The following is a 14,414-nucleotide window of genomic DNA, read 5'->3' as shown; positions in this document are numbered from 1 at the left end:
TATGCCAAATGCAAAATTTGAAAAAATTCGAAAAATATTGTCCTTTTCACTCGATCCAACCTTTAGTAGTCTTTAGTAAGATCTTTAGTAAGATCTTTATCATCCAATCAGTCCACCCTTCCCTTCATGCTCCATTTTTAAGGCTCCTTTCCACCCACACCGTTAAGGTGCCCATACATATTAGATGAACATTAGCCAGACCTACTGATTTCCGCAGGATTGGCCTACCATTTATTGTGCATGGTGTTTTACTGACTCTCTCCCCATGGGAAAGGTTGGGGTAAAGAAGGATTGGGTTTGTAGGATTTTAAACTGCCCGATTCTTAGCTCTCAAGGAAGATAAGCTACAGCCAGAGTTTCCTACTAGTGGTTTATTCTCCTCCCCCTTTGAGAACACATATGTGCTATGAAGGTAGTGGGCAGAGGGAATAGCTGTTGACCTAACAATCTTTAATCCAACAACTAAAGCTGGATTTACACTAAGGCTACTTTCACACTAGCGGCAGCCTTCTCCGGCAGGCTACTGCTAGTCCACCGTGCCGCCGGGAAGTCCGCTCTGGTTGTAGTTTTATTCCGCTTGCCTCTCGGCATGTTTGCCGTGCTGCGGCTGCACCTCCGGCCTGCCCTCATTATAGTGAAGGGGGCCGGAGTGGACTTCCGGTGGCACGGTGGACTAGGGGTAGCACGGATCCTGCAGGCTGTTACCCCACGCGGGAACAACCTGCCGGAGAAGGCTGCAGCTAGTGTGAAACTAGCCTAAAGCTGGATTTATACTAAGGCTACTTTTACATCTGCATTTTTAATTCAGGTTTTGAGATCTGGCAGAGGATCTCAAAACCTGAATTAAAAGGATCCGTTCCACTTAATACATCCTGAAGGCTCTGTTTCAGCCTCATCTGGTTGTATTAAATCAAAACTGAACAAACCTGATCAGGCATGAAAATCATTGCAAGTCAATGGGCGCCTGATCTGTTTTTTTCAGTAACGAAAAAAAAATCAGGCACCATTGACTTAGGCTACTTTCACATCTGCATGTTTCCTTTTCGGTATTGAGATCCATCATAGGATCTCAATACCAGAGGAAAACACTTCCATTTTGTCCCTGTTCATTGTCAATAGGGACAAAACTGAACTGAATGGAATGCACCAGAATGCATTCTGTTTGGTTGCATTCCCATGTCGAACCCTTTAAATCGGCCTTGAGACATAACTCAAATATTAAATAAGCCATCCCTTCATCTGCAGACAGGTCGAACATTGACTTATAGTATAGCTGCCTTACATCTGGTGGCATTAGAGGCAGAGCTTGTCAAGAGCTCATTTGCATCCCTTTCTTCCCAGAATTCTAGTGGCACATGTATGGCCTATAAGTCTCCTCACGCCAATTAATGCGCTTTCTCCCAAAGGAGATATAGTGTCCCCCAAATCCTGACCTAGGCCTCTCACCCAGTTAAGCCAGTAGTCTTTGCTCTGCAATAGATGAGGGACAATCACCCAGAAACAGCTGTCTGCAGATGAGGTCCTGGCTTATTTAATATCGGAGTCATGTCTCAAGGCCTATTTAAAGGGTTGAACATTGACTTATAGAATAGCTGCCTTACATCTAGTGGCATTAGAAGCAGAGCTTGTTAAGAGGTCAGTTGCATCAGTTTCTTCACAGGTGAACAATGGACATAGTACTGTATATGTGCAAGAGATCATGTAGACACTTGACGTTTTCACTGTTACTCTGTATTGTGAAGGATAATTGTATCCATAAAAAAGTGTCTTAAAACCATACAGTTGCACTTTTATAAAGCCATAGTGATAAATACCTGGTATTAGGCGACGTGCATCATGTGTGAGAGTTTTATTGGACACAGTCTGATGTATCTTCATGACATGACAATTTCATGTTTACAGGACAATCCATGCTGAAAGGTCAACAATAACGATCAACAGATATAACGATCCAGTAAAATACTACTGCTAAGCTAGCAGCACTTTACTATATCATAAAAAGACACAGAGATAAGGCTGGTTTATCTGCAGGACCACATTGTGTTAAAAGGCTAGCATCGCAAAAGTGCAGACTAAGCAGAAAATAACTGCCCACTCGATGTTTACCGCTGTTTAGAGGAGTCATAATGTTTTCTGTACAGGAGAATCTTTATGAACTACCCCGTCCACTGTGGCGGCATATTCTGCCGTGCTGTACAGAGACTGATGCAATTCAAATCACACAGGGCTTAAACCACCTTTACACAGGCCTAGAATCGCATAGGTTATCGCTAACGAGTGTTCATCGGGGAATCTGATCGTTTGTGCGCACGCAAAAGTGATTGTTTACTGGCAGCTGATCATGCTGTGTAAACACGATCTCCTGCTGGCAAACAATGAGTCCTTATAGGGAAGAGCAATGGCATTAGCGATCGCTCTTTCCCATACTTTGGAGGAGATCGCCGTTTGTAAATGCAGTGGTCTCCTCCTCTAGTGATCAGCAGATTGTCGGGAAGGAACACGTGCCATGTAAGGCTTAACAGACTAATTTCCGTACAAAGACACACTCACTAGGATAGCCAATTAATCGTTGTATTAATTAAGTATGTTTTGTTCATTGTATATTAGATGTAGATAAGATTGAAGCCTACTTTGTGCTAAATGTATGCTATTCTAATTGAGCTTTATAATTATAGAACTAAAGTTATCCTATGATTAATGTATAAAATGAAAATCAGACATCATGACAATCTATTTCTAACAAAGCCAGAACCAGTCCTATACCTCACATGGATCCAGATATCTCCCCATTCATTGCTCTGCTAGATTTATATCAAGCTGACAGCTCAGGGGAGTGTCTTTTCTGCTGCAGCTAAGGGGGCGTGTCCATGCTCGCCCTATCACAGCTCAGGTGGTAAGTAAACGATTATACAGAACATGTGCGGCCTTCTCAGTGAGCAGGACAAAGAAATAGGGAAAACAAACTAACAGCAGGTGGCGCTATACAGATATATTTTATTGAACAACTCAATGACTATACAAAATTTTTAATTACATGCAATTACAAAAGTATTGAGATCCAGGTGCTGGTTTGAAAATTGTAGAATATTTTTCATGGGACAACCCCTTATTCTGACACATAGAAACCCAGCCCATGTAGTAAATGAAGTGGTGTAGATAATGATTTTAAAGGAAAGATGACTGTTCTTTACACAGCCACATAGAGGACATTGTTACTACATATGATAACCTGCATGTGAAAAGCTGAGTGCTTTCAGATTTTCTACTAATGTCCGTTAAGGTCAGGGTCAGCTCATTCCTGACCATGGCTGGTGTCCAAAAATGTATTTTAACATTGCTGATGCCATTTAATTAGCAGAGAAACCAATGACATGTAACTACAGAATATATGCAGCATAATATAAATGACAGGACCGACTGACAAGTGCTGTCTGTGCTGTAAGCATGAAATTTGAGATCAAATTAAAATCCAAGTTGTGGTACAAACTGTTCATGACAAGTACAGAATTTTTTTTTTGACTAGTTAACCTGGTAATGAGCTCCAAGATATGTCTGGCTTTCTTCAATGAGCCAGAGGTCTCAGATACAGTACTTTTCTTGCTGGTGAAGCAGATAGTCTTTGCCAAGACAAGACCACTTAAAGGGGTTGTCCCACTAAAAGTGTTCTACATTTTCCAAACCAACACCTTGATCTGAATACTTTTGTAATTGCATGTAATTAAAAATTTAGTATAGCCACTGAGTTATGCACTGAAGTCTATCTGCATAGCGCCACCTGCTGTTTGCCCTTTTTCTAAAAATTTTGTCCAGCTCACTAAGATGGAAGCACATGCTCAGTTCCATCCTTCAACTGCCAGCAGTTGCAGCAGAAAGGACATGCACCCTGAGAAAGTGCACACCCCCCGAGATGCCAGCTTGAAATAAATTTAGCAGAGCAATTGGAGCAATGATTGGGGGGATCTCTGGATCCATGTGGTATACAGAGCTGGTTATGAGTTTGTTACAAAGAGATTATCATGTAATTTTTTACATTATTCATGGGATAACCCTTTAAAGGGGACCTGTAAACTCTCCAATCATGTTTGTTTTAGTAACTACTTGCATTCATCATGAAATAACAATTTTGGAGCGTCAATTCTTATGACACCATTATGTGCAATTATTCCCGCTAGAAGTCATGAATTGCTAGCAGTCTGCAATAAAGGTCCAGATGGGTGTTACAAGTTTGGGGTGTGTCCCTGCACAGCCTGGGACTGATTGGATACAACCAATTGGTATTTGCAATCTGCTAGTAATTCATTCAGAATTTCTAGCAGAAATAATAAAAGAATGACGCCTAATAAACTCAATAGATAGAAGCTTCAGAATTGTTAGTAAAAAGGGACTACAAGTAGTCACAGAATCAGAAGAGGTCAAATGACCCCCTTAAGCACAGTATGCCCACTCCTTATTGTATATCTATTAATTCCAGAATCTTTCAGTGTCACTTTTTCAGCCAGAATAGAATGCAATGTTCAGAAGCTTCCTTTTATAGTTGTATTTTCACTTAAAATTACATATCCATGTAGTTAGGTGTGGGACTGTCTTCTCTGCAATCTTACTTTACTTTTGAAGCATAGTGTATTGTTACTAAAATAGTACGTGGGTCAATGAGAGACAATTTCGTGTGTTTTCTCCCAGATTTTGCTAGTTTAGGTCCATCCAGAATTTATCATTTCATATGGTTATCACATAGTAAGAAACCTGCTCCTAAAGTACAATAAGTACATACCATACCTTCCTGCTGCTTTCTTCATAAATGAAATGTGCCATTAGAAAATGACCTATCGATTATATCTAGAGATGAGCGAAGTTTTGGAGAATTCAGATCTGGCGCTATGCCGGCATATGGCCAAAGAGATACTACTGCATGCAGTGTTTTTTTGTCTGGCTGATTCCCGGCATTGTTTGCTGGACCAGCCAGGTGGAACAACGGCCTCAGATGTGAAAGAAGCCTTAGCCTAATAATAGGCGCCACTTGTTAGTCTGTACAGATCACTTTTCATCAGTCTTATCATTATCATCACAGGCAGGATTGTAATAACAGATATCTCCTGTATATAGATAATATCATATCCCCTTTTAAATGGAATGTGTTACCATTTTTGTAATCTGCCTTTATTTTCTGATTACAGATTTTTTATTTTGTTTCCTGAACATGATTATGGAGGCGGCCATCTTGCCTGAGATGTTCTTAACAGCATTTAGAAAGCATTTAAACAATTGCTTTACGGGCAGTCACCATGGTCCATAGACACAATGGTCAGGAGGGGACCTCCTTGACTTCTATGGAAGAGTTTTCTAGGCATGCGCTGTGACTGTAGAGTTACAGAATAGAAGCTATGACAATCACCGAGTGTGAATGGTAGATCCTGTCTTATCTGTCATTCTAATCCTGCCTGTAACGATAAGGAGATAACTGCAGTGAAGTGACCTGTACCGACCAAGAAGTAGCACTTATTATTAGGCTTAATGACCAGTGTGAAAACTGCAGGATTTTATGGTTTTTGTTTAAACATAGTTACAGACATGGAAAATTAAAAATAACATCATCAAAAATTATTTTTAAAAGTATATTTAACATAAAAACATGATTTACGGTAAACCATAGGATATTTTCTGATAACACATTCTCTTTAAAATAGCTTATCCTCTATTTCCTTGTTCAATGACCAGAGCATGCTTAGAAAACTCTCCCAAAGAAGTCTATGTGGTCCTCTCTTGTCCATTGGATCTATGGCCCATGGTGGTTGCTAGAGATGAGCGAAGTTCTCTAAAATTCGATTCAGCTGCTTCACCGAATTTTGCGAAAAAATTTGCTTCTTAACTAATTACTTCATCACAAAGCACATTTCTTTGTAAGTAGTGGATGCAATGACACTGACAGGCGATTGCCCCTTGCCCTGTCATTGAACCCCTCAGATGTCTCGTTCATCGCTGATCGCGGCATCTGAGAGCCATATTAAAGCATTTTAGTGTTTGCAAATAAAAATAAAAATAATAATTGTACTTACCTCATCCATTTCCTCGTGAAGAGGCCTTTGTGGAAACCTTGCTTTAAGATCCAGCGTGAAATCTCACGCGGTGCATGATGACTTCATCGCGTCACCACACATAAGATTTCACGAGGGATCTGATGGCCGCGGAGGTCTCTTCGTGCACAAATGGATGAGGTAAGTATGATTTTCGTTTAATGTTTACCGCCATTTCAGGGAAAACCGATTCATTACCACGAAGCACAAGGAAATTCGGCATTGCGGAGAATCAAATTTTTCCTGAAATTTGGATCGAAGTCTACTTCATCAACTTCTATTCGCTCAACACTAGTGGCTGCTGTAAAGCATATCAGTAAATGCTGCTAACAACAACTCAGGCAAGGTGGCAGCCCCCATAATCATATTTATGAAGTATAATATAAAAATCTATAATCAGATTAGAAATAAAGGAAATGTGTCACTATCTGATCTTAACTAGCAGAAAATAACTATAGGTGACATATTCCCTTTAAAGAGATTACATAACAGTATATCACATATTAGTTGTAACAAAACATGTTGGACTTTCTATTTAATTTGCAGTTTGGGGATTTGGCTTTCTCACGGTGACAATCATTAACTTGACATCACTACTTGGACTGTTTATTACCCCTCTTATAAAGAAGCCTTATTTTCCAAAAATATTAACTTACTTTGTGGGATTGGCCATTGGAACCTTGTTTTCGAATGCTATATTTCAGCTTATTCCAGAGGTAAGTGACTCTCATACTTTATGGAAAAAAAAAACTTTCAATAAAAAAAAAGGATATAAACACATTTTATGCCACCCTTCCTACTAAAAAAAACTAAAAAAACTTTTACTAATAGCAGCCTGGAGAGTATGGCATAAACTCAGACATACCCTGAAACCGAAGGATCTTTTATGTGGGTCAAGGATTGGAACAATTTGTGGGGACAAGCATTCACATGCCACCATCAGGGGTGTCTGTCAGCGGCTTTTTTCCCCCCTCCCCATTGAATCCACATACATGTTAGGCTGACCCAAAAGTGTATGTGTATGGGGGAACCAGCAGAGGTAGCTGTTGAGCGAACAATCATTCCTCTGACAGGTATTGAATGTGTATTACAACTTTAAGTTCTAGTGAAGGGAAATCTTTATCCTGCAGCATAACAAGACAATTTGGACAACTGTGGGCTTCCAAATTTATGGGGAAGACCCTTTTGTGTTCCCGCATGATAGTGCACAAAGCATGGTCTATAAAGGCATGAAGTCCTGACCTTCACTCCATTGAACACCTTTGGGATGAACTACAACAGAGATTGCGAGCCAGGACCTCTTGTCCAACATCAGTGTCTGACCTCACAAATGTTCTTCTGCTTGATTGGGCAAAAATTGGAGCCTCCCCAGAAGTGTGGAAGCTGTTTTGCTAAAATGCTTAAAAACAAATAATTCTACAAAGAAGTAAAGAAAGCAACATTCAAAAGATCACTCTTCTAGCATGGGCAAAAGTGTCATATGTCATTAACCTCACCATGTGTGGCTCACCTGCAGAAGTTCCCCCAAGTTTTAGAGACAAGTTTTAGAGACAAACCAATATAAAGAATGGGACCCTTTCCGCTCCACTATCAGCCTCAAACTTCCATACCTGCTCATCCACTATGTGGCAGTGACAATTTGGCCTATCAATGGTAGTTTAATTAGTTGTATATTTCATATCTTTTACCTGTAGCCTGATGTGTTTTAATGCTTTCTTTGTTTCCCACCTTACACAGAGGTCACCCCTACACAATCTTTTGCCCATGTGTCTCCAAAGAGATCCTGCCATTGCATTCTCAAGTCTATTTTTATATAAATGACATTTCATATTTTAGAATATATTTTTAAAAGAATCTTGCAAGGAGTCATTGTAACATTTAGTAGAGAATGCCAAAGTACACTGGACAGAGTGTCTTTGTTTTAGTCTGAAAGTAGCTTCAGTATGATAAGAGGCTGAAGCTAACACTTGTGTATCTTGTTGCAGGCATTTGGATTTGATCCTAAACATGATAATTACATTTCAAAAGCAGTGGCTGTGTTTGGAGGCTTCTACATCCTAATGTTTGTGGAGAGAATATTGAAAATGACTCTAAACGTCTATGGAGAGGTAAGATTACTATGTTACTCCTAAAACAGTTCTGTGGCATGAATCCATCGTTCCAACGTGTAGATTTATTTTTTCTTTGTATTTTAGGGTGTCCACACACACTTAGACATTGACCACCCTCCTTGCCAGGAACTAAACACAGAACACCAGAAACGCAATAATGTAAATGGAGCTGTCATGTTTGTGAATTCAGCCATAGCAGACTTAAACGGTGCTGTCAGTCCAGATCAAGTCAGTGTGGTTTCATCAAAGGTAGGATACATTCTTTCAATATTTTCTTTTCATTCATGAATTTGTGGTATTCAATGACATGGGCCTATTATTCAGAAAGGAGACAAAGTAATTATTCTACTCTACTTAAAGGGCATCTATCAGCAGATTTGTACCTATTAAACTGGCTGACCTGTTACATGTGCGCTTAGCAGCTGAAGGCATCTGTGTTGGTCCCATGTTCATATGTGCCTCCAGTGCTGAGAAAAATGATGTTTTAAGATATACGCAAATGAGCCTCTAGGAGCAATGGGGGCGTTGCCATTACACCTAGTGGCTCTGCTCTATCTTCACCACGCCCTCTACACTTTGATTGACAGGGCCAGGCAATGTAAACGTCATCACTAGGCTTGAGCGAATAGAGCTTTGGATCATAGATCCAAAGTCAATTCTTTCAGACACTTCGTTTTAATGCTGTCCAGAGACCTGTTTCCGTACAGCATGAAAATGTTTTGCCTCAGTGGAGGCAAAATTCGTTTCACCTGAAGTCGAGCAAGACTTTGGTGAATGAATTGGGTATTCATTTCTGCATCTTTAAAAACATTAAAAATTACTATAATGCAGCGATATAACCCCACAGGTGGGTCCCCCAGAGCCCGCCAAATCTATAATCGGATTTCTGGAAGCCGGCGCAATCCCCCCTGCTGTGTCTTGGGTGCGGATAGCATGCCGAAGCTGTAAATACAAATAAAATTGGGAGTGCGGGAGCAGAAACTCCCTTTGTAATTGGGCATATTCTTTCAGGGTGCCCCCCTGCATGTAGGTGAGTCCATACCGTCCCCAAATCTGAACATTGGACACTTTATGTAATTCCGTATACATGAGATTGGGCCAAATTGCAGTAAACCTGGTGTAGCCTTGTACCCCTGCTATTTTCCTCCCTTTCCACCAAACTTTATGAACCACACGAAGTAGCGGAATTTCACTCCCCACCCTATCTAGCGATCCATCCTCCAATGCTGTTATTAAATTCTTCCCCCCTACAAGATGACGCACTATTCTCCCTGCTTTATTAATTCCTTCCTCCATCCCCCACCCCCGCAGATGTTGAAGTTGGGCAGCCAAATAGTAAATCCATGGGTCCGGAACCCCAAGTCCCCCCCCCGTTTTTGGCCTACAAAGTGTAGCCAATTTAATACGTGGAACTCCCCTCTTCCAGATCAAGTCCCTGAATATTGCATTAACCGTGGCAAAAAATTGGGCAGGAACCCATTTAGGTGCATTATGCAGCAAATATAGGAGTTGTGGCATTAAAATCATTTTAAGAAGATTTACTCTTCCTATTACCGAGAGCGGTAACTTGGACCAAGTCTGCAACTTCTGTCGAAATCTCTGTAACAGCGGAGTCAAATTCAGTTTCTCATAATCTGCAGCATCGATGGTGACCTGGACACCTAGATATTTAAAGGACCTGACAAGTTGCAAGCCTTCTGTTGAACAGTGATCTTGCCCCTCATCAGCAGAGAGCGTCATCAGTACAGACTTGGACCAATTAATGCCCAGACCTGACAGACTACTGAATCCATTTATAATTTTCATGGCTGCCGGAAGAGAGGAGTTCCATTCATCTAGGAATAGAAGCATATCATCAGCGTAAAGGGCCACCTTTTCAGTAATCCCACCATATCTAAAACCCTGGACCTCATGTGCTTCCCTTAACGCCGCTGCAAGGGGCTCAATTGCTATTGCAAAAAGTAGGGGTGACAGAGGGCATCCCTGTCTGGTCCCTCTATGCAGATGGAAAGATCGGGAGAGAGCTCCATTAAACCCTAATCCTAGCAGTAGGGGATTTATATAAGAGCTGGATCCATTGAATTAAGATTGACCCGAAGCCCATTCTCCTAAGTACAGCCCACAGGTATCCCCATTCCACACTATCGAATGCTTTGGCCGCGTCAAGAGACGCGACCGCCGCATTCAAACCATGGAATCGGCCCGCCTGTATATTTAAGAAAAGACGCCTAATGTTGACAGCCGTCGACATATTAGGCATGAATCCAGCCTGATCCGAGTGTATAAGTGTCGTAATCACATTGTTGAGTCTATTCGCTAATACTTTTGTTAATAATTTCACATCAACTTGAAGCAGTGAAATAGGCCGATATGATTCTGCCAGCAGGGGGTCTTTGCCCTGTTTAGGAATGACAACTATGATCGCCTCATTCATGCTGAGTGGTAATCCACCCCAACGCTGCGCCTCCTTGAACACTTCTAACAATTGGGGAAGCAGGATAGGGGCCAATGCTTTATAAATTTCCGCAGGCAATCCATCACTCCCAGGGGCATTGGCATTTGACAGATCGCTCAGGGCTAATTCCAGTTCTGTAATTGTTATGGGTCCGTCTAAAGCTGTCACCTGATCAATACTCAGTTTAGGAAGCTGTATCCCATCTAAAAGGTTTGCAATCTCTGAATCCCCTGCGTTAGTTTTGGACTCGTAGAGGGATGAATAAAAACCATGCATAATATCCACAACCCTATCTTGAGCTGTGCAAACCATCCCCTCAACGTTGCGAAGAGCAGCAACATATGCAGAAGGCTGTTGTGCTTTGGAGAGTAGTGCCAACAATCTACCTGTCCTCTCCCCTTCTTCATAAAATGATTGTTTTTGGAAAAAACTTTTGTTCTTTGCCCTAAGAAGAAGCTTATCATTCAGTTTATGTTGTGCTTCCTGCCATTTAGCCCTATGTACTTCCGTGGGCTGCATGACATATTGAGTTTCTGCTTCCACCGATTGGCGTTCTAAAGTCTTAACCGTTATTCGGGACTCATTCCATTTTTTATTAACCTCCACAATTAATAATCCCTGCAAAAAGGCTTTCATGGTATCCCACACAATCAGTGAAGGAGTTCCTGGAAGATTAAGGGTAAAGAACTCTTTCAGCGCATCCCCAATGTTTGAGACTGTGGGTAAAACCGACAGCCAAAATGGATTGAATTTCCATAGTGGCCTACCGCTGTTCATAGGGGGGAGGAAATTGGCAGATATTAGTATAGGGGAATGATCAGAAATTTTCCTGCAGAAATCCATTAATGATGCTTCCTCTAAAAGTCTCCCAAACGGTGTAAGCAGCCCCCTCGATTGCACCTCAGAAGTCGACATTCTGTCCCATTCAGTACATATCACATTGTTAAAGTCCCCCATTATCAGTGCAGGGGTATCAGGATAATCTGACAGAAAGGCTATCAGCTTTTTAAGTACAAGCGGGGAATACGGCGGTGGTATATATATCCCACAGGTAATACATTGTACATTAAAGAGTTTTCCATATAGGAAGACGTAGCACCCATTCGTATCAATCCTCTTGTCTATGCAGCTAAAATTCAGCTGTCTGTGAATCAATATACTTACTCCCCTTGCATATGAGGAGTAAGTAGAATGATAACATTGTGTCGCCCATCTAGGAGTTAGCAGATGGGACTTTTCTGGGAGGAGATGTGTCTCCTGTAAACAGCAGATTATAGGGTGATATATCTTTACAGTCTCCATTACCGCCTTCCTCTTGATGGCATCCTTAACCCCTCTAACGTTCCAACTTAGGAAGTTCACTGGATTAACCATACTCAAGTATGTGGAATCTCAAATTTACCGGATACTTTAATTTACATCTTATCAGCAGTTTTATCCCTTGGATCATACCTACGGACCTAGGACCCCTTTTCCCCAACTCCCTCTTTCCCTTCCCTTCCCTGAATAACTCCCTCCTCATTATCCAACTAACCCTGGAAGTCACTCCTCCTGACAGACCCCACTAATACACCTTAAAATTAAGGTCCGTGGGTAAATATAAAATCTATCAGCAGAGCGAGCCCCCTAAACCCATATTACCTGGCGGAATTAAATGCTTCTGTATCTCGCCAGATGAAAACACAAACTGTCAATCAACAGAAACGTACAAAATGGATAACATCCTGCACTAACCCAATTATGAGTAGAAAATAAACAGTGGTAGCATTGCATATCCGCGTTGTGCGTTTCACAGCTATCTTGGCCCCTGACTAAAACATATGTAGCAGGCAAGAGAATAACAATATCCAACTATAACCATCAATGCATTGCCACATATACAATATTCACCCTCCAGAGGGTATAATGTCCCCTTGCTAAGTGGACCTTTCATTCGCCTTGGTTTCTTTCCGCCCGGAGTTGCCTTTCATGTCGGTCCAGCCATTTGGATGCCTCCTTCGGGTCTTCAAAGAAACTTGTGGATCTAAGAGCCGCTATTCTGAGCTTGGCCGGATACAGCATAGAGTATGATGCTCCAAGATCCCGCAAACGCCACTTTACATCCAGGAATCGAGCACGCCTCTTCTGGACCTGGAGAAATCAGGGAAAAACGACACCCTGTGACTATCTATAGAAAGGTCAGGCAGATCTCTGCCCTTGCGTAGAATAAAATCTCTATCCCTATAGTGTAGCACTTTTATAAGGACAGGTCTTGGTGGCGCCCCTGGTGGTAAGGGCCGTGAAGGAACCCATGTTCTATGGCAAATAAAGGAGATAATATGCCCTCTCCAAACTGATCCTTGAGCCATTTTTCGAAAAACTCAGTGGGGTTAGGGCCTTCCACTTTCTCAGGCACACCCACTAGCCGTACATTATTACGTCTCAGACGATTTTCCATATCGTCCTGTTTTGCAGAAATGACATCAAGCCTGCGAGAATGATCCGCTGTTTCTCTCTTAAGCGGGTGCACCGCATCCTCCATGTCCCCCATGCGATCTTCCAGGGACGTAGTGTGATCTGCAAGTTTTCTTATATCGTGCCTGACAATAGAAATGTCCTCTTTAATAGCCCCCATCTGCATAGTCAGGATGGTAAGTGACTTGCCCCACTTAGAAATGGCTTGGAGAACGTCTTTTATAGTTGGCTCTTCCGTATCTGAGTATGGTGTATTAGAGTCTCCAGCCCCATCTTGATCTTGAATGGCGGCAAATCTGTTAGGGTGCTGCTTCAGGCCCATCACCTCTTCAGGCCCTTCCCCCTCAGACTCCCATCCCGCTCCAGTCAGGGAGGACTCACTGTGATTGCCGGAGGCACATCTCTCTCTGAGAAGCTCCGGTGTATGCGCAAACTGGCTCAGTCTCTCAGCCACCTCCTGCTGCAAATCGGACACTCTGTCCCTGCGCCATCTTGTGAAGACTTGCCGGCTCCTTTCCCGTCCCTCCGTCTGGACATGGCAGCTGTTTAAGAGCACTTGTGGGTGGCGGATTTCCCTCTGGATCTACTACTGATGTTCTGAGCGCTGTTTCACAGGTATTTAGGCGATTTAAAGCTATTTTAAACGGATAACTGATCAGGGTAGTGCAGGAGCTCCGGAGATCACGTCCGCTCACATGCCTAGCAAGCCACGCCCCATTATTGGGGTTACTTCTTAGGCATGTGCATGAATTTTTGCAAACTTGCCGCTTCCTTATCTTTCCTCTTGGCTCAACATATTCCAAGGTATGTGGTATGTATGGCCAGCCTTTAAAAAAACTAAATAAAACATGATTTTATGATTTTATGCCATCTTTAAAGACCAGACATCCTTGGTTGTCCTGAAGAAGTTAAATAGGTCAGTATTTCTTTCTGCAATGCACTGGCAGGACAGTCTAGTAACTCACACAATAGAAAACAACAAAAGTTTTATCAGAGATATTAAGTGTAATTATAAGACAAGTCTGATGTCAAAATAATATATAATATAAAATCTGATTACAGTTAACCAAAGAACAGTCCTTTGGAGTAAATTATAGCAATAGCATTAGCAAAGCCCTGTCAGGGAGGAATCTGTACTGATCCATAGATAACAAGGCTAGGATCTCACCTCTTCTCATGGCAGATGTCATGGCCAGGATGTATTTATGTGAGATCTCTTCCAGAGGTTAAAAGGAAGATAAGCTTAAAGAGTCACTGTACTTTCACACAATGTAATTTAATAGAGAACAGTATAACTTGCACATTTCTAAATCCCTTCACTGA

General features: G+C 41.8%; 1 protein-coding gene across 1 annotated transcript in view; it reads left to right on the top strand.

Moving 5' to 3' along the window:
- Nucleotides 1-14,414, top strand: part of SLC39A8 (solute carrier family 39 member 8) — an 81,734-nt gene that overhangs the window by 49,092 nt on the left and 18,228 nt on the right. Inside the window, exons 3-5 of the mRNA XM_040420489.1 lie at nt 6,618-6,787; nt 8,057-8,179; nt 8,267-8,431. Coding sequence (XP_040276423.1) covers nt 6,618-6,787; nt 8,057-8,179; nt 8,267-8,431 — 458 coding nt within the window. The remainder of the gene's footprint in view (nt 1-6,617; nt 6,788-8,056; nt 8,180-8,266; nt 8,432-14,414) is intronic.

The sequence above is a fragment of the Bufo bufo genome, chromosome 2 (genome assembly GCF_905171765.1).
Source record: "Bufo bufo chromosome 2, aBufBuf1.1, whole genome shotgun sequence".
NCBI lineage: Eukaryota > Metazoa > Chordata > Amphibia > Anura > Bufonidae > Bufo > Bufo bufo.
This window is presented reverse-complemented; position numbering and strand designations above follow the sequence as displayed.